Source organism: Perissodus microlepis, chromosome 14 (assembly GCF_051167445.1).
Source record: "Perissodus microlepis isolate ML-2025 ecotype Zambia chromosome 14, ASM5116744v1, whole genome shotgun sequence".
Classification (NCBI taxonomy): domain Eukaryota; kingdom Metazoa; phylum Chordata; class Actinopteri; order Cichliformes; family Cichlidae; genus Perissodus; species Perissodus microlepis.
This window is the reverse complement of record NC_140474.1, coordinates 12306838-12327519: the sequence shown is the minus strand read 5'-3', so window position 1 is coordinate 12327519 and position 20682 is coordinate 12306838. Positions and strand designations below refer to the sequence as shown.

The window sequence follows — 20682 nt, the reverse complement described above, 5'->3', positions numbered from 1 at the left end:
TTAACAGAAAACAAGTGATCTCAAGGTAATTCCGGTAGATTGTACAATGCAACAGAGGGTCTGTATCTAACAGCAATCACATAATCACACTGTGGCCATGAGCAGCCACATGACTACAGTGGGGAGGAAAAACTCCCTTTTAACAGGAAGAGACATTTGGCAGAACCAAGCTCAAGGAGGAGCAGCCACATGCTACAACTGGAGTTAATGACATGCATTTGACATGTAAATGTATTGGGTGTGACAAGAAGGAAATCGAGAAGGAATGCTCATTGTATCATAGGAAATCCCCCGCAAGCCTGAGGCTATAGCACAATAGCTAAGGGACATGATCCAGCCCAGGTTTCTTAAAAAGGAAAGATTCATATGCTCATTTCTAATCCTTGCCACTCAATCCTGCTCACTCTCGTTAAAAATCTTAATATCTTCAGCCCTGCCACTTCCAGCTTAGCCTCCTGTCTTTTTATTAGTCCCACTCTCTCCAGACCATACATCATAGCAGATCTCAATACCATCTTGTAAACTTTCCCTCTTTTGCTGCCATCCTTCTGTCACAAATCACCCCTGACACTGCCTGCACTCACTTTTTCACCACTCTTTGTGGACCATCTGTTGCTTTTGGTGGTTGATCCCAGATATTTAAACTTATCCACCTTCATAACATCTATTTCTTGCACTTTCACTGTTACACCCGTCTCCCCCTCATTCCTCATTCCACATGTACTCTGTCTTGCTTCTACTTTTCACTCCACTTCTCTTCAGAGCATACCTCCACCTCTTAGGCTTTCTTTCTCTTCCTCACTACTCTCACAAGAGATCACACCATCATCTGTAAACACTGCAGTCCACAGAAACTCCTGCCTGACCCCATATATCAACCTGTCCATCACCACTGCACACAAGAAGGTGCTCAGAGCCTGATGTAATCCCACGCTGCACTCATTTGAAGCTCTGCAGTGGTGAGGTGTGGTACTGCACATCTCACCACTGGCTGAGTCTGATCTAGTGACAGTCATTGCACTGGCCTTATACATGTCATGCATCAGCCTCACATATTTCTCTGTCACTCTTGACTCCCTCATACAGTACCGCAGTTCCCCTCTTGGAACCCTGTCATATGCTTTCTTCCATCCACCGAGGCACAGAGCAGCTCCTTTTGACCTCCTTTACACCTCTTCATCAACACTATCAAAGCAAGTTCAAATAATGCTTATCCAAGCTTTTATTTTGAAGAAAAGCTTTCCGGAAGACACGTCCCTATCGTGACGTTGCTGCAAGTGCGGAAGTAAATTAGCTGACATACCCACATGGTGGAAATGGCTGCTGATGGGGAAAAACAACAGGGCCACAGACCCGGCATATACAAACAAAAAAATAAAGGACACAAACATGGCAAGCACCGGACGAAAGGAGAAATTGAAAGGGAAAACAAAGGCAAGTCGCGTCCAGCTGCACAGCGTTAAACTTGGGGCTTACATGTGTGTTGTTAGCATGTAGCGGTTGCTTCTGCAAGTACACGTGTTGGGCTTTAAGTGCTCAATCCTTTCAGTACAGTATCTTATATCGTAGCACTTTTCTTTTAAAGGTATTTAGTGAAAGTCTGTATTCGCTTGCGAGCCTCGTTTGGTGTTTAACTGGAGTTTGCCAATGAGCTTCAGCCATTTAAACGTGGTCCGGGGGTCTTCCAGATATCCAGTTACTGGAAAATCAGAGGACTTAACACTCTGTATTACACCGAGAAAGTTTATCATTAAAAACATTTTTGTTCTATTTAAATTCAAGTTCACATTCCGACTTGTACACGTTTTACACGTGATTTGAATGATCGTCAGATAGTAACACTACATGTCAAGCAGTACAGCAATGATAGTTTATGCTATAATTTAATGTTCATTTCATTTCATTCAGCGTAAAGCAGTACACAAACACATTTGGACACCTTGTAGCTTAAACAAATATATTCAGGCAAAAGTCTTATATCTGTAAACAAACCTAAATTTTGTGGATTAGTGAATTTGTCGGCATTTTACATTTATTGGAATGTCTGAGATACAAAGTAACGTGGACACTTTAATAAAAAATTATTTGAGCACACGTGATTAACATACAGCCAGATGACGCAATCGTGCCCTGAAGAGTACACACAATAACCCCCACTGCTCAATAAAAGCCAGGAATGTTGATTTAAATGACTGTGAAGTGTCTGCGCTGCAGTTAAACTGGATTCCAACAGAGGGCGCTCCACTAATGTGTGAGAATAAATGTTTTTCTTCGATAAGCTAAAAGACCTTATGTATTATGGCTGATGGATAATCATCCAGCCGGCTTGTGCTGTTATTCAACATCATATATGCTGTCAGACCTTAGCAGTGATGTGTCATTCATCAATATATCAGGTATAAATAAACCCCAGTCTCAAACTGGAAAAATATATTCACATATAAGGCAGTGTGGTAGTTAAGAACAACAAAGGAATGTTCGTCTCGTTGTTCATTGATGCTTGTATGTACTGCAGTGGTATCAAAGTTGGATAGTAAAAATAGTTTAACATAAACAGAACAACATAATGAAAAATTATTTCAGTTAATTGATATTTATGATTATTATGAGTATGGATTTGTTCATAATTTGTCTTCAATATGAAATTCATTATTATTCATTCACTGATGCACATGCGTACTAATACTAAATGGTAAATGTCAGTCATTGTACAGTCTGTATTGTAATATGTTTTATCAGTTACATCTGCAGTAATGCATATTTGACAGATGGCAATTGGCTTTAAAAGCTAAACAAGAATTTAAGTGGACTGTTTAATGTAAGTAATCATTTTATTGGATTATCAGAGTATAGCACTACAGTCTTGTCTGCAGACTTTAGCCAGCGGGGACAACAGCAATTTTCTGGGGGCTCCTGGTGAAACCAGCATATCAGTTTCAACTACAAGTGGGATACAAATGAAAACCAGAAAACTCTTGGAACAAAAATGACTGTTTCTTGTCTATAGAGTCTGCTTTATCTCTTGTTATATAAGGTTTGACACATAGCTGTAAAAAAGAAAATGTTCTAACAAAGCATAGTGCCATTTCTACTGAATTCATTGACTATGAAACAAATCAGTACTGTGCATATAAATTTTAGTCCAGTTGTCTAATGTGTGGTCTTTTGCTCACTTTATTTATATCAGCATGACCCTCTGGGGGCGGGGAAGCTTTGTCTGCTGCAACAGCTGCGCTGTTGTGTTGACTTGAACTTCATTCTGCAGGTGTTTTTGATTGGTTGCCTTGCCAGCATATGTTTTAAAGCAGCAAAGATATTGTAAAAATCAAACGGCCGATGTTCACACACTATTCTTGTATTTGCAGAGATTTACTGACATCTTAGACTTCAGCTGCTTTAACATTGTGCAGCAGAGTGGAGCATGATCCATATGTGTGTGTTAGAATAGAAGCTCTTTCTAAGCAGCAAGGTTGTGGGTTGTAGTAAGGCCTATATTAAAAGAATACTATACACATTGCATAAATTAATAAATAACTTGTGTTGCAATGTCTCACAGGCAGAGTGTCAGTGACAGTCCTTACCAAAAAACAGAGGAAGGAGCAAAAGAAGATGGACAGAAGGCACAAAGCCAACCAGCTGCGCAAGAATAAGAAAGACATGGTAATTTAAAATATCACATGATGGATCGCTGTTCTTAAATTCTTAATGTACAGAATCTGGAGTTGCTTGAGTTTCTTTCTTTCTTCCCAGGTCCTGACAGAAAAGCGACGTCTTGGCAGCAGGGATGGTCCTCCTCATTTGGTTGTTGTGGTGTCCCTACATGCTCAAGCCGATGCTGGAGCCATCACTAAGCTGCTTCGTGGAGAAGGCGCTGGGGGCATTGTACATCATGACCGGTGCATCAGTGGTGTCAGTGACAGTTTTGGGCTGATTCTGCCTCGTTTTAAACAGAGGTTCACCTTTCTAAGTCAGAGTACAGGTAAGCATTAGAAAAGAGATTTCCTTTGGAAAAAAAAAAAAGTGAGCCAGAAGCACAAATAGTGTTGCTTCTGTGATATCTATTGATGTAATTTTAGTTTATCAAATGTAAAAGACATTACAATTTGAGAATTTTGTTCATTGAATAAGTAAACATCCCTGGTAATGCTGACACACTTGTGACATACTGTAGAATACCATAGAAGAATAAGAAGTTAAGTCAGATATGTTACTGTACTTTAGATAGGATTTTTTTTTTATCTATTTATATTTTGTGTTGTAAAATTGATGTTGTGTTCAGTAAATGACATTCTAAAACAAATATTTTAAAAATGTACTAGTTTTTTTTGTGTATGTGTCTTTAACACTTCTGTAATCTCTTTTTATAGCTGACATGCACTCCCTACTGGATGTGACAAAGATTGCAGATAGCCTTGTATTTGTGTTGGATTCTACTGAAGGCTGGGACACCTATGGAGACTATTGTCTCTCTTGCATCTTTGCTCAGGGTCTCCCCAGCTATGGTAATTATAAATCTTTCTTTCTTTCTTTTTTTAAATTTAATTGACTTTGTTTCTGATGTGCCTCTACTAAGCCCTTGTCTCTCTCCCATATTCAACCTACATAGCACTGGTGTGTCAGGGTGTGTCCGAGCTCCCTGTGAAGAAGAGGGTTGAGTCCAGAAGAGCTTTGTCAAAGATCACAGAGGCCCGTTTTCCTGATGCTCGTCTCTTCCCTCTGGACTCCGAACAAGATGCCACACTACTTCTCAGACACCTGGGGACTCAGAGACAGAGAAAGTTGGGTTTCCGCTCCAAACGGTCACATCTCATTGCTCAACATGTCACTTTTACACCCAACAACCCTGTTGATAGTACAAGTGGAGCCACTGGCCTGGGCACACTCTGTGTGTCCGGGTATGTCCGTGGCCGCCCTCTGCGGGTTGACAGACTGGTACACATCAGTGGTCATGGTGATTTTCAGCTCAGCCAGATTGATGCCCCAAAAGACCCTCTTCCTCTGAACTTAACAGTGTCCAGACCACTGAAGCCGAGCAAAGGAGGAGATGTTGACATGCAGGTAGGTGTTGCTGCTTTTTTTAATACTTTAACTTGGCAAATGTACATGCAGACCTGATAGCGTATACTTTATTAAACAATAAATTATATAAATGACTTCATTTATTGCTCTACTGCATCACCAAAATTAAAATTTTTGGGGGGGAATTTTACCTAGCTTTGGACTTTTTTGATAAGTTGTATTATGGATATTTGTTTCTCACTTGTGGACTCAGGCATGCATTTTCCACACTCTATACAAAGCATAGCTCCAAACTTGAAGCATGGAAACCTGTTTAAGTTAGGTAATCCATTACAACTGTCAGCATCTGTTTTTATCAATGTAATATTACCTTTGCATAACAATTGGAATGTACCCCTGCTAAAACTCTGTGCATTTTCCCCACGCTGTTTTTAACCATTAAAACTAATTCAAAGTGAATATAATGAATGGTGGTCAGTTGGTTTAAATGCAAAGTGAGATTTTAACACCTTTAATTGTTTTGGCGTGTTAGTGCATCTAGTTTAGTTGATATGGGTCACATTTACCTGCTCATTTGCGTTTCCCACAGGATGGAGGTGAAAATGAGGCCCCTGTGAGGGTGCTCATGAAAGCGGACCCATCCAACAGGGAGAGTCTGCAGGCAGAGGCTGAGGTGGATCCCATGGACGGAGAGCAGACATGGCCAACAGAATCAGAACTGCTGGAAGCTGAAGGTGAAGAAACAGAATTTATAGATAATGCTCTCAGAAAATGATGATGACTAAGATACAAAATGACAGTCACACTTGATTTGAAGTTACAACTATATCACTTTATACTTTCAAGTAGTGGGAAACTGTCTGACTGATGTAAATATATATAACTTAATTGACAGTTTAATAGACACAACAAACCAGTTAAACAAAGACTTTGCTATAATGTTATTGATGTACAGTAAAAATTTGGATGGTTACACATAGCTGAAGTAATTCAGTCATTTCTAGTAAATAGAAATGAGTAATGTGCTTTTCTTGATGCAAGAGTATACAGTTTATCGTGCCAGGAAAACACAGGATTCAAAGTTTTTTTTTTTTTTGATGTTTCTCTCTTTAGAAGCCAGGAAGAAAAAACGTGTAATGAAGGTCCCTAAAGGAACATCAGACTATCAGGCCACGTGGATTGTTGATGAAGGTGAGGAGGAGAATGGCGACATGGATGAAGAAAGTAGTGACAACGATGATGATGATGACATGATGGATGAAGCCATGGATAAAGAGGATGGGGAGACTGACTCTCAGGTACACATTTAAAGTAATTTTGACATAAGTCTTTAATGACACAGTGAAGCAGAAGATAAATAAAATGCAAGTATCAGTTTAAATTTTCCTTTTTTTATAATCTAAGCAGAGATGCTGAGACATCTCTTTGTTTAGCCAGCTCGTCTGTCTAGCCAGGTCTTGAGGTCTACTGGTTTGTTAACGAGGCGTTCCCAAGCCAGCCAAGATGTAGTCTGTCCAGCTTGTCCTCAGTCTACCTTGGTCTCTTCCTGGGTTGGACATTCAACTCACCTAGGAAGCATGCAGGAGATATCCTAGGCTCATGCCCTCACCATGTCAACTAGCTCTTTTCAATGCAGGGGAGAAGCAGCACGACTGTGAGTGACTCTGCTTTTCACCCCATCTTTAAGGCTGAGACCCCCTTTGGAGGAAACTAATTTCCCGTGCCTGTATCCTTGTTCTTACTGTTTCAGTAACTACAGCTTTGCCTTCCTGCTTAGCTCTCTTCGTAACAGCAGTCTGTTTCAGTGCAGATACTGCACTAATCATCTTTCAACCTCTTGCTCAATTCTTCCCTGACTTGTGAGCAAGATTTAAAGATACTTGAACTGCTCTCAATGGGGCAGGTTCCTAACTTGGGGTGGACACGCCATGATTGAAGAAGTGCTCTGTTTCAAGCCATGAGGCCTGAGTAGGCTCAGACTAAAAAAACAACAACACACGAGTCTGCCTACCTGTGGGCGCACCACCAAAAATCAAAGCTGGATAATTTACCACTGTGGTAAGAATAATAAAGCGTGCTTACATGCTAAAATTGAATAATTCAGAAAAGCCCTTAGTCCGTAGTATCGTATTTAATAAAACGTTTAACAGCATTTTACTGCAAAACAAGGTACAGTAAGTTACCAATTACTTAGATAACAACGCTTTCCATGGAAAATACCAGAGACTCACTACAGGATTCAGATGACTTGATTACAGCAGGTTTTTCATTATAGTATGGATGATGTAGAGGGTTCGTGTGTCAGGGATTGTACAAATGTTGTTATATTTGGAATTTTTCTTTCATTTCTCATTTAGTAGTTTGACCAGAAGTTCAGCCAGAACATACCTTTTATGGTTATTTTGTTGCGCGGGGTCGTGTTGTCATAGCAACAGTGTAGCTAAGGTCAGGCGGTGCAGTCCTGTGGAGGATGATGAGGATGGTAATTTGTGAAGAAGCAATAAAGTGTTGGCGGTTCCGGGGCTGAAGCGGTGCATACGTGACCCACAGGCAGTGCACCTCACTGCTGAGAGGCACTGTTTATTTTCTCAGTGTCTGACTCTGGCGTGTAGTGCCAGGCTGCTCACCACAACAATAGTGTTTGGAGCAGGAATCCCAAGAGAAGCCTCCTGTCTTCCTGTCTTTTGAACAGAACTTCCTGTCTGGACGAAGGGAGGGGTTGGCCATTTATTTATTTCCCACTCCGCTTGAAAAGAAGTCAGGGAAACTTTCCTTATGCAACAGGTTCATTACGATCTGTGATTGTTATTAGCATGCATTTGATGTCAAGGTTAGCGCACAGGCATACGTATCTAGACGAAGGTAACAATAGTGGAAAGGGTACTTCAAATGATAATGATTATTTTTACTATTGCAGCAAGGATGTTGGAAAGGTTGCGAATCAGCCGCATGCTGAGAGCTTTCCGCTCTTGCGTCTGGCTTCTCCTGTAATTTGCCAGCCAAGGGAGCACAGCAAAGCATGTCTTCTTTGATGATTCATTTCCTTATCCAAATATGTTGCCCTTGGATGCTCAATTTCTAGATATTGTTTTAAGAGTGGATGTCTCGCACTGGAGTGTCGTTACATAACACACCGAATTCAAATGTATGCAAAGCAGGGATTCCCATAGTTTGAATTCGGGCCATTACTTATCCCATGCACACATACAAGGCCCCTCAGTGCTGTTTGTTTATTGTGGTGGAGTTGTTGGTTATGTTACATAAATATTTTCTATAATTAGGATTGTTTTGATGTAATTTGTTTTCCTGCCATTTGTCTGGTTATTGTTAATACTGGCAGCAACTAACAAAGTAAGTGTTTTGTAATAGTAGGACAACAATATTGTACATTACAGCAAGAGAACGTTATCCAGGAGTAAGGATGGGCGATTTTTTTTTTTTTTTTTTTTATGGCTATATCGTGATATATGATATATATCACGATATGTTTAACTAGCCTCCAAAAACAAATGTTATATTCAACCATATATATCATTCATACGGTCACTGTCTGTGGTCAACACAGACCTTTTTTTTGTCGTATGGCAGCGGTCCCCAACCCCCGGGCCTCGGACCGGTACCGGTCCGTGAGTCGTTTGGTGCCGGGCCGCGAGAGTTGAGGCTCAGGTGTGAAATGTATGGTTTTCAGGGTTTTTATCGGTTTTCGGCGTTATTTTGTTATCGTTTTTATCGTTAACTCGGTTTTCCTGGGTCTTTTCACGTGTGTTATGAATAAATCTTCTTTTTTTCGGTACCGGTACTAGTTTTATTTTGTTGTATTTATCCGCAACACCTTAAAGGCCGGTCCGTGAAAATATTGTCGGGCATAAACCGGTCCGTGGCGCAAAAAAGGTTGGGGACCGCTGTCGTATGGGATCGCTTTGGCAAACGAAGACGCCAGTGTCATCTGCTTCATGGCTGGTTTATTTAAAGTTTTCTGTGGTGTGTGGGGAGATGTTGACATGCGGACTTTAAAACATTCCTCATTTTGCAATGGATGACTTCTCAGGTGGTGGAATAAATTTGTGGTGCTGCGACCTTTTGTGGCAATGGTTTTATGCCATGTTTTGCAAATTATGGCATTTTGTTTGACATGCTCCTTTTGAAAACCAAACCACTGCCAGTAAACGTTTCTCTTTGGAACTAGCTCGTCTGACTCGTCTTCAGTTACAGTCTCATTCACTTCCTCGTCTGAAACTCCGGCTGTCACCATATTTTTTCTTATCAGGTAGAATATAAACATGCATGCTCAGCGCAGTGTGCCGTGCAGAAAACCTTCTGCTTTGGAGGGAGGATTAGTCATGCAGTCGCTCCAAAAAAAACTCTTAAAAGCTTAATATTGCCAGGGCAGTTTATACTCAATGGTTCCGATAGACCCATTTTAACCATCGTACGTGGAAAACCTTTTGATACATGAAGTATATTCAATATATCGCCCATCCCTACCCAGGACACTTGTTTAACTCAGTATATTAGGATTAGAAGCTCAGGGTTTTAAAAAGAGGGAGCCAGACTCATAGCTGGTAAAAGGTTATTTAAAAATGTTTTCAGTGGTCTTGTAATTTGAAAATATAGTTTGTTTGTTATCTGAGTTATATCTACTATATAATGCTGAAATTTGGCCATATAAAATTTTGTTTGGGTGGCAAAAACTACTGTGAGGCTAGCCGTATTCCCCTTGTGGCCCATGACCTTCCTTCCTTCCTTCCTTGAGTTAACCAATAGTGTTATCTCTGTCACTGCATTTGCTGTTAGTAAATGCCAAAGCATCAAAGCTTCTTCACTGATCACTAAAAATGAGTACAATGATTGTTGTGTTTATGGTCAGAGAGCAGCTTGCATTCTTTGTTCAAACCTCTTGTACTAAATTTGTCCTGTGTCCTCTCTGCCCAGGACCCAGGTTCATGCTGTGATTCAGAAGAGGAGGAGGAGGAGGAGGAAGAGGTGTGCTCCACAGAGCGAGCGGGTGCAGATCAGCGCTATGATGAACATATGGATGAAGCTGCCGAAGAAGAAGGCCTAAAACGCTACCGTGACGCTCGAGCCAATGAAATGTTCCCCGATGAGGTGGACACGCCCCTCGACACTCCAGCTAGAATCAGGTCAGTAGCGTTTCTTTTATGTTTTTTGTTTCTTTTACATTTCCTTTTGGGATGGAATATTTATTGTTTCCTGTTTGTTTGGGTTGCCGTCCTGTTCTCGCAGGTTCCAGCGTTACAGGGGGTTAAAAAGTTTCCGCTCATCACCTTGGGACCCCATGGAAAACTTGCCCCTCGACTATTCGCGCATATTCCAGTTCCAGAGCTTTGAACGCACTCGCCGCCGCATATTGGCTGAGGCTGCAGCTGAGGAGGATGGAGCCATGGTAAAGTAGACAACAGTAGTTGTCTTCAGCTGTAAATGCTCTCATGTTTAACCATGATTTTTGGCTTCACTCACTCTGCTGTCCTCCACGTTTCAGGATGGCTGGTATGTGACCCTGCACATCATTGATGTGCCTTTTTCTGTGATGGAGAGTGTCCAGTCAGGCAAACCTCTGGTTCTCGTGTCTCTCTTGCCCCATGAACAGAAGGTATTCACATCTGAAAATGTTTCCTTTTTGTAAGAAAAGCTGCACCAGCTACACAGAATAATTTTTGCTGACCTCATGTGTTTTTTCTTCTGTGCATAGATGTCAGTCACGCATGTTTTGGTGCGGAGACACCCCAGCAACACAGAACCGATCAAATCTAAAGAGGAGCTTGTGTTCCATTGTGGATTTCGGAGATTCCGAGCCTCTCCCATCTTCTCTCAGCACACATCAGGTAGAAAACCTGCTGAATTCATCCAGTACATTCATCAGAACAAACGGCAGCAGTGATCCTGCATAAACAAACTTAAATCAAACACATTGCCAGAGATGTATCAATTCAGGGCTAAGGGCTTGTAACGTCCAACTTCCTGCATTCTTGACTGACCGGTAACTGACTGATCAGTCTAACTAACATATCGTTTATTGCTTGGCTATAGCTATCAAGAAGAGATAAAGCTTGCCAAACTAAGTCACAAACCGCGATAATGTTTGTAACAACAAACCAAATCAAACAGTTAAATTGCCCTCACCGAGCTGAACATGGACATTTTAAATAAGCTAACAAAGTAACGTGGTTAAAGCGAAAACTATCCAGAGTTTAGAGCTAGCCGCAAGCTAGCAGCCTCGGTATGAGCAAAAGATCCGACCAGTTATGACGAAAATTATGGAGATGAGAGAAAAGGATATCCTGTTATCTGGTGAGTTTATAAACACTTGAAAATTATACAAGAACCTGACATTTGCTTTGTTATATAAATATGTTGTACCTGCTTCTGTTTGGCAAGGTAAAATATGTCAGATAAAGGTGGATGTACAGCAGCTCGTTTTGAGTTACTTATATTTGCCTCTTTGCAAAAGCAGAGCACTTTATTTTCACTTGTTTCACTGAGAGAAGTTCCTGTAACTTACTGCAGTTGAGGGCAAAAATCTGTTAAAAAAAGAAAAAAAAAATCAGATATCATAACCAGCCAAGATGCAGACTAAATGCAGTGTTTTAACATCTGGTTCATATTACAAGTAAATCTTGTAATATTGAAACACACCTAGTGCTAATCTAGGATCTATTATTTCACGAATTTAGTGATGATGGGTCACCTGGAACTCGGTGGGTTCATTGTACCACTTCATTTTTTTTTTATGATGTTGAGACGGTGTCCTTAAACAGAACCACCTCTATGCATTTGCATTACGGGAGTGCTATTACTGTAATATTTGTTGTTATAATGCTAAGCTGTGTTCTTTTGAAAAAAATGTATAATAAGGTATCATCCAGTAAAAAACATAAACTTAACCTTTTTATTATTAAAATAACCTTTTCATTATTATTATTATTATTATTATTATTATTATTATTGACATTTTAATTAAGATGTGTCGATCTTAAGCTGAAAAAATCAGAAACTGAAAAATGTCTTTCCACCATGTAAGGTTGACTTTTGGTTCTTTACAAAACAAGAACTGTTAATCAAGTTACTTTATTAGTATAATGATCTTAAAAGCTACTTCTGGAAACAAGATATCTGTTGGATATATTATTATTATTATTATTATTATTATTATTAATATTAATAATAAAATCTTTTTTTTTTCTCCACCTTTTTTTCTAGCTGACAAGCATAAGATGGAGCGCTTCCTCAGACCAGATGCCCCTACTGTAGTGTCACTGTATGCCCCCATCACCTTCCCCCCTTCAGGAGTCCTGCTTTTTAAGCAAAGGAATGATGGTGAGATGGAAAGTCCTGTTTACGTCAACATAAGTAAATTGAATTAGTGGCCTGGCTGCCCTCAAGTTAAACTTTAGACCATTCATCCTGTTGGTGGTTTTGATTAATTATCCACTTAAGCAAATTCTGTACTGGCCTTTGAGCACGTGTTCTTCTTACTGTGTCTTTCTAGGCATCCAGGACCTTGTGGCTACAGGCAGTCTGCTCAGTTGTGACCCTCAGCGTGTTGTGCTGAAGAGGATTGTTCTGAGTGGACACCCATTCAAAATTAACAGGCGCTCTGCTGTTGTTCGTTACATGTTCTTTAACAGGGGTGAGAGGACGTTCTCATACTGTTATTACTGTCACTGCAGACATAATTCCTTATTTTTCATTAAAATTTTCTTGACTTTCTTTTACAGATGATATCATGTGGTTCAAGCCAGTGGAGCTGCGAACAAAATGGGGTCGGAGAGGTCACATCAAGGAGGCCTTAGGTGAGAAAATTTAAGAATAAAACCCTGTGTCTGTGTCTCTGTGCCTTATTTGCTGTGGATTCTCACTGCCATTTCTTATCTTTCAGGAACACATGGTCACATGAAATGCGTGTTTGACAATCAGCTACGCTCTCAAGACACTGTGCTGATGAATTTGTACAAGAGAGTGTATCCTCGGTGGACGTATGACCCCTATGTGCCCGCGCCTTTAACTTGGGTGAAGAGAGAAGGCACTGTGGAAATGGAAGACTTGGATATGGAATAGTGGAGGGACAGAATGACAAGCCATGTAATAACAGAAACATCCAAGTGGTTTCAGGACACTTTCAAAAAGTGGAATGCGTATTAAATAAATCTATTTTGATCCAAAGTTAAGTTATCTTGTTCCATTTTGCATCCAAGCCTCAAACATGCTGCAGAGTTTGTTTTGACCACTAGATGGCAGGAATGGATAAGTATTAATAAAGCTTCCTACGTGTTTGTAGAGCATCTCACTTTTTCTTTTTTCCTAAATGGGTAAAAAAGATTTGAGTCACTGCCTCTAAACAAATAGTTGAGTTGCACTGAGTGCTTTATGATTAAACAAATCTGAGAGCTGGTACCACGACGACTGGGTGAGTTCAGTAATTTAACATTAGGCATGTATCGAGCTCATTACATGGGCAACTCTTTGAAGTCATGCATGTGTGGCTTAATGCCTACGCACATTAAAATGTAGAAAGCTAGGACGAAATTATGTATCGATAATGACCGAGATACGTGAGGAACTTTAATCATGGAAAGAGAACTCCCAAGTCGCACTTTTAAGGAAAAGTTATTTTCTGTAATCGCTTAATGAAATGCTGTTTAAGATTTGGAAAAATCGCAGCTTCGAGCGTTATTTATGTTATCTTTTATCATACACATGCCTCAGTATAGTTTACTTAAAAAATATAGGCTGAAGAACTAATAAATGACTTGAATTTTAGCACCGAGTGAAACAACAATGGTGCAAAATAGAAGATGAAAACCATTTAAACCATTTTGAAATGCATGGCATTGCCACTATTACATGAGTGAGAAGCCAAAAGGTTGAATACAAATTGATCTCCGCAAAATTCACTCTTGCTACACTTTCCTGTACATGATAATTCCCTGATGTAATTTACGAATCGAGTGCATGACATTGTATGAGCACTCAAAAATAAAAGCACTGATAAGACTTTGCCTCCTACCAGCAACGTTTAGCCCCCCCCCCCCCCCCCCCCCCCCTACACACACACACACACACACACACACACACTCTGGCAGTTTGGCTCTTCATGGTGGTCTTGGCCTGACCTGTAGCCTTCTTTTCAGTTCTAGTCAACACACACACACAGATCATAACCCCTGTTAATTTGAAACTAAAGCTGAAATGCTCTACACTTTTGCGTCCTCCCCTTCGCCGTACTTTCTTTCTTCGGAAACCGCTGATTTATGAATTGCAATATTTATCGTAAAAACTGAGCCCCTGCATGCCTGCAGCAACATGATTCATCCGTGGACTCTGTTGGGATTGCACCATAAAGGCATGCCAGTGTGTCTGGGAAACCTGAAGGTGAAGTCTTTTGGATGAAGTGGAGAACATGAGCCAAGAAAAGAAGACGGAGGGAGGCAAAAAGTTCATCCTGTGCATTTTTGTTTGAGAACAGTGGAAAAAAAATTACATAAATTGAAAAAAAGACAATGCAAGAAAGACAAATGTGCCTACTATTTTTGGAGCCAGGGAAGGTGGGAGCACTGGACAGTTTTGAGGTAACACTTCATATATTTAGTACCTCGCTATGGATTCATACAGGGGCACAGCAACAGTGATGTGTTGAACACATCTTGTTCAGGCTGAGAGGCAGAGAGTATGCTCTGCCGCTAAAGGGGAGGGGGACTTCAATACCCCGATGATGGAGAACGCTCTTACACTAACACATACAAAAATGGAACTGTATTTAGATGCGTGCACTACATTTTTCCCTGACACTATCAATTTGAAACAGATAAACATTTAGCTGTTTGGGGACCAACTGCGACGTGGTAAGACTGAATCCAGCCCATAAGTGAAGTGTGTGTTTGGCAAAGGCCACCCTCTGAAGACTTGAATGCTGGTGACTTAGTGCTGTTTGGATCAGGAATGTCTTGTGGTTCCCAGTTCACTGCCACCACACTCAGTTGGCTCTCACAGAAGATATAATGGGTGAGAGATTTTTCCGTTGGATGTGGATAAAGAAACGGAAGGAGAGAAAAGGGGCAGCGAGGGAGTGAGAGATAAGGGAAGAACTAGTTGATGTTCTGCCTGAATAAAGCCAGAAGTGGTGGGAGGAAGCAGTCAAAGGAATGTAAAAAAAAAAAAGGGGGATGCATAGAATTTGGAAATTAAAATAAAACATTAGTGGGTGAGAGAGCCAGTGAGAGAGAGAGTGAAATGGAGGAGTGTGAGAGTCTGAGGCGGTGTGGGCGAGGGAGTAAGGAGAGCGAGAGTGGCTGGCGTTTATGGATTGCAGATGTGGCGCTATGGGGTTTTGGCAGGGGCCATGCGCGCCTGAATCCTGCACCGGCTGGGTGGCACCGGGGTGAGAGCAAGGTCACCGCACCGCAGCACACAGCCCATAAAACACTGACTAGTGGGGGGAACGAGAGAAAGAGAAGGTAGGCCTCAAACGCACACTAAGCCGGGACTGCGTTGCGGAGTGGGTGAGCAGATTACATTTGGGGTGCAATCACACACAAGCGGACCCAAGCAAGAGTCAGGCTTGGGTCAAGTCATATGTTAATAAAGCTCGGAGCTGATGAGCTTATCTCAGATACAAAAGTTGAGCTTTCTGTAAATAAACTCTATCTGCCCCACCCATCAACTATGACAAGTCACACCATCTCTTCTGTTGACAGAAAACTTTCCACTTCTGCACTTAATGCTAAATTTAGTTTATACAGTACAAAGGAGCAGCAAGCTAGCCAAGTGTAGACCAAAAGTGTTCAACTCGTGGTTTTTCTCATAGGCTCATCCTGTAAAGTTTGCCATTTCTCATGCCATCCTCAGGCCAACCTCACTGGATCTGGTCCAAGCAAAAATGCTTATTAAAAAAATGGGAAACTGTACTTGTTTTATTTTATTTCTTTGCCAAACTCACTAGAGTTACAGTTCTGAGAATGAACAATATGACTGCAATAATTTGCCTCAAGTAGGCCTATTTATGTTTTAATGGAGCAGAGAGTTTTGCTGACACACTCTGCGCACAGATATATTTGATTAGTAACCTTAGGTTTATCATACGTGTACAGTAATTGGCAAGCATCTTTAGATGACCTGTGTATACATATGGCACTATGTACACTCTGAGCAGCACACAGTACATATGGTTTACTGCAAATTAAACTTTACTTACAGCAAAATTTTAAAAGTGGGATATGAGGCAGTCATTAGCTGCCTTTGCGTGTTTACAGGGGAAAAATGTTCTGCAATCAAGTAGATATTGGCAAAAATTATTTTGGCACAAATTTCTAAGGCACTCTTTAGAAACAATGCTGCCTACGTGCTATGGAGCTTATTTGCTTGAGTAATAGTGAGATTTAGTATAAAGTTATCGTTATTATGTGTATTATCGCTCGCACATCTGAATATTTAAATTTGACTAATTATTTTATTTTTGCTTAAATATTTTCCATCCATCGATTTTCCTAACCCCTTGTCCAAATGCAGCTTGCAGGGAAGCTGAAGCATATCACAGGTGTTCTAATTTTTTATAAAGTATTAAGCACAAAAAATAAATAAATTGAAGCTCACTTACATGTGAAATATAAATGAGTTTTCACGCATGCTTTTGTTGATCAAAAGCACAATGCAGATGACTAAAAACGATTTAAAAAAATATTCCAGTAAAATGTTATTATGTTTTCAAAAAACAAAAAAAGATTATCCGGCTTTTAAGTAATATTAATATTGTGTCAACTCAGAGCTGATTATGTTTTTGATGCATTGTAAAACCAAATGACAGCACCAGTATTAAATTAAAAAACATACTTTATCAAGTGTTTTGGAAAAATTATGCTTTTTGTAACATTTTCATAAACGTTTGATGAACATCTCACATGCTCCCCTGTTTTTGTAGGTGCTGCCTGACAATACTTGCATATTAGGTCAGCTCTGTTTTTCTCTTTCTTTTGTGTTATCCTTCCTTCCCTCTGTTGTTCCCCTTTTTCTCCCTCTTAGCCTGGTCCTGACTCCCTGGTTCCTGGGGCTTGGCCAAGGCTCGTGTCCCCGGAGGAGCCAGAGAGGAGATGGAGAGGGGGCAGCAAGGGGGTGCTGAGACTGACTCCAAAACCACAGCTGCAGCAGCAGCCCCTCCTCTCCTCTCCTCTCCTTTCCTCTCCTTTCCTTTCCTTTCCTTTCCGTTCCTTTCCTTTCCCATCCTCTCGCCTGGCACACTCCCCAGCTCTGCCATTAATCAGAGGGGAAAGGGTATTTTAGTGCATGTGTGTTTGTGTGTGAAAGACAAAGATGCTGACTGTGTGAGTGTCTAACTGAGTGTTTATGTGTATCTATGTGTGTGTGTTGATAGAGAGCTGGATGGGTCCGGAGTGATGGTATGGAGACCAGGATCTCACAACAAAGCCGGAGAGTTCACCCAGAGAACAAAAGGAGGAGGAAGGGGGTTGACAGACATAAAGCCTGGTGAGCAGATTGGGACTGCCAGCGACGAAAAGGAAGAGGTAGACAGATGATCTGCAGAAGTTTTAAGGATAACAGGATGAGTCCAAAGCATCTAAATATGGTCCAAGCCTAGTTTGTAACAATCTGAAATCCCTCTGATCCAGATTGTTCGGGGCATTTTTTTAACAAAAGCGCTGCAGCAACACCTGCACACCAATTTATAATAGGCTCACAAGGCCAACAATCCATGACCTCGGATGTTAACAAATGTCATCAATATTCCCTTTAAGGTGCACACTGCCTCTCTACTTTCCTTCCTTCACCCTCTGATTATCCAGGTGGGAGTGAAATCTTTAAAAAAAGAAAAGAATAAATTCCAACCTGCTCTGCTTTCACCCCCCAACGGGCCTCCAAGAGTGCTTTTCTGCTGATATCACTGCACAGAGACCTGGCAAGCCAATCTCTCCCCAGCTCTATCATTCCCTTCTCCCTGCTTCCTGCCCTGATGATGTCACACACCATATGGTTTTCGGCAGTATCAAGCCGGAAAAGAGATTTAGTCAGTGGAGGGGAGAAGGAGAAAAAAGGAGGAGGGCTGGAGCTGCGCACAGGTTGGACACAAAAAACAAAAGGTTTGCTCTTCCCCCTGTGTGCACTGTGAGTAGAAGGTAGAGAGAGAAAGCGAGAGAGGAGGGGTGGCGGAGTGGGAGGGAAGGGGAATGTTTGCATTGTGTGAGGCTAATGAGGAGAGACCAGGGAGCAGAGACCATGCATCGGACAGCCATGTGCTGCACAGGCGCCCGTTGGATTGGCCTACACACATGTGCGCACACACAGATACACAGATTTTAACATAGTTACTGATACCCACACTGCAGTTCAGGAGGAGGCCAGATATGTGTTGCACTACTTACTCAGTTTCAGTATCAGTCGAAAAAATATGTTCCCATTTCAATCTCCCTTTAACACCGGATCACATAACTGTCTGGCAGTCATACGCAGGCAGAAAAGTACAACCTAAATGCAGTTAATCTGCTTTAAAGAGCATTTTAGCATCTTTCAGCTCATGATTGTGGATTTTTCTTTTCTGCCACAACTTTACTGTCCTGAAGGCAAATGTTCATTAAAAAAAAGAGAAAAAACCAACTGCATGCCTGCTCAGCCTCAAACTGTAGAAAAAGTTGGCAACTATCTGGTGATAATAGAGCATTTAACTGCTAAAGTGCTAGATACATATGCATCTCTGAGGAGGCGGTGGAAACCCGACCGCAGCTAAACGGAGAGTGAGCACTGGATGTATGCCATATCAGTGTCAGTATTATGTTTGTTTCACATGATTTTTCTTGATTCTTCAAGTGTAAGAAAATGGAAATTTGAATTATAATTACATAAACAACAGGATAAACTCCCTCAGCTGAGGGAGAGTCACAGAGCTCAGGTTAAAGCTCAGAAGTAGACCTTAAATGAACATTTTGAAATTGTGCTTTTACCTCTATGGTAGCCCAAAGAATGTCTCCTTGCACCTTTAAAACACAATTTCACTGCAATATCTAATATGTACAATCAAAAAAGATTTCAACATGTAAGCTGCCTTGCTTCCATTATTAAGGTTTAAATGAATTCTGTTTACCATACAGAATTAATACTATTTATTTAATGCTCTTATCTCAATGCTTGCAAGAATAGGTGAAAAATCCAGTTTCCTAAAATGCTAAATAAATTTTGTTTATTATTATTATTATTTTAAGCGGCTCCAATATTTTTGTATATTTTAATTTAATTTATATTAATTGACTGGATACATTAACAAACTGTGAAGGTCAAATAGTCGAAAATGTTTAGAGAATAAAATATGCTATGGTGTGAGTGTTCTCAACCCAGAAACTATCTTGCATTTATTCACCCCCCCACACCACTCTTGCCTTTCAAGTATTTCTTATCTGGCACTAATCATGGCAAGATAATTGTGCATCACCATCAGATGGGCAACCCAGAATAGAGGCCAAACGCACACAACAACTCTGCTTATTCAGATGACATGCCTTGCACGCCTATGTACTAAAGCTGTCGTGCAACTGCTCATTACAATGAATTAAGAGAGGTCTGTGTGTGAATGTTGAGCCTACCATTCAATTTTTGGTGGTGAAGGGAATCTGAAGCTGGAGGGGTGTGCGTCTGGTATGGTGAGGCGGCCACAGCCAGCATCTGGAGATATGTGTGGCCATGTCCACTGGAAGGAAGGAAGGAAAGAAAGTAAGGACGGACGGAGAGATGATTGATGAGAATGAAAGACAGAAAAGAGAGCGCGCAAAAGACCTGATGTTAGTAGTTGAGAAAAGTGTGGAAGATTACACTCAGATAGTCTGTTTCAAAGTGTTAAAATTACTTTAAGACTGTCCTGTCTATTGTCCAGACCTGCTTTGTCTGTGCTGGCAGACAGAGATGGAGCAATAATAAGGTAATTGCAATATTCGTCACTCAAAGTCTTAATTGAAACAAGGTGGACTGGGCCTTAGAGACACGATGACCCTGCAACATATCTGATTGAAGATGTCTGAAGAAGTTGGCTGCAGTCGTTCAGACTATTCAACGCCTCACTGTGTTTCCATATCCACCAATCTTCGGTGAGATATGTCACATGTACAACTTGCAATGCTCACACTTGGAGAAACTGTGGGAAAGGTGTGTGATTTAGAGAGTGACAGCAAAATGTTAAGGGATTTAGCTGTTCAGCCTGCCTTATCTCCAGCTCTGGTTCCTGACCAAGTGTTGGTCTTTGGGAAAGTAGTCAGGCACAGGCTTTGGGATGTGCTCCCTGGGCTGTGTCTGGGGTTTGCGCTTGCAACTTTAATTGAATCATTGCTTACAACCAGCAATTTGGAGGCCTTTTCAGTTCATTAAAAGTTCAGCCATTCAGGTTTGCTGTGCTCCAGATTACGGCATGTTAAATTGTGTTTTGACAGGCTGAAGTTTAATGTCCAGCACAAGCCTCAGGAGGCTGATTGATTAAAGAGATAACGCCTGTCTGGGAAGACAATAGTTGTACCTAGAGACACACAAAACAACTGAAATGAAGAAACTTTTATGTAGTTTTATATTTGGGAAAAATGGTTTATTTGTGGCATATTTGCTTTTATTGGACAGTCAGCAACAAAGAGGCATAAAACATAGAGGGAAAGACAGAGGATG

The 20682-nt window shown here is 40.9% G+C and overlaps 1 protein-coding gene across 1 annotated transcript; it reads left to right on the top strand.

Annotated features, from left to right (window-relative positions):
• The first annotated feature begins 1260 nt into the window (after nt 1-1260).
• tsr1 (TSR1 ribosome maturation factor) lies at nt 1261-13314 on the top strand. Its single transcript, XM_084951420.1, has 15 exons — nt 1261-1438; nt 3561-3660; nt 3751-3979; nt 4368-4502; nt 4607-5058; nt 5609-5753; nt 6133-6317; nt 9952-10160; nt 10264-10423; nt 10520-10630; nt 10730-10862; nt 12238-12354; nt 12527-12667; nt 12756-12830; nt 12917-13314. The coding sequence occupies exons 1-15, from the start codon at nt 1308-1310 to the stop codon at nt 13093-13095; spliced, it is 2502 nt and encodes an 833-aa protein (XP_084807546.1). The 5' UTR covers nt 1261-1307; the 3' UTR covers nt 13096-13314.
• Nucleotides 13315-20682: the final 7368 nt, after the last annotated feature.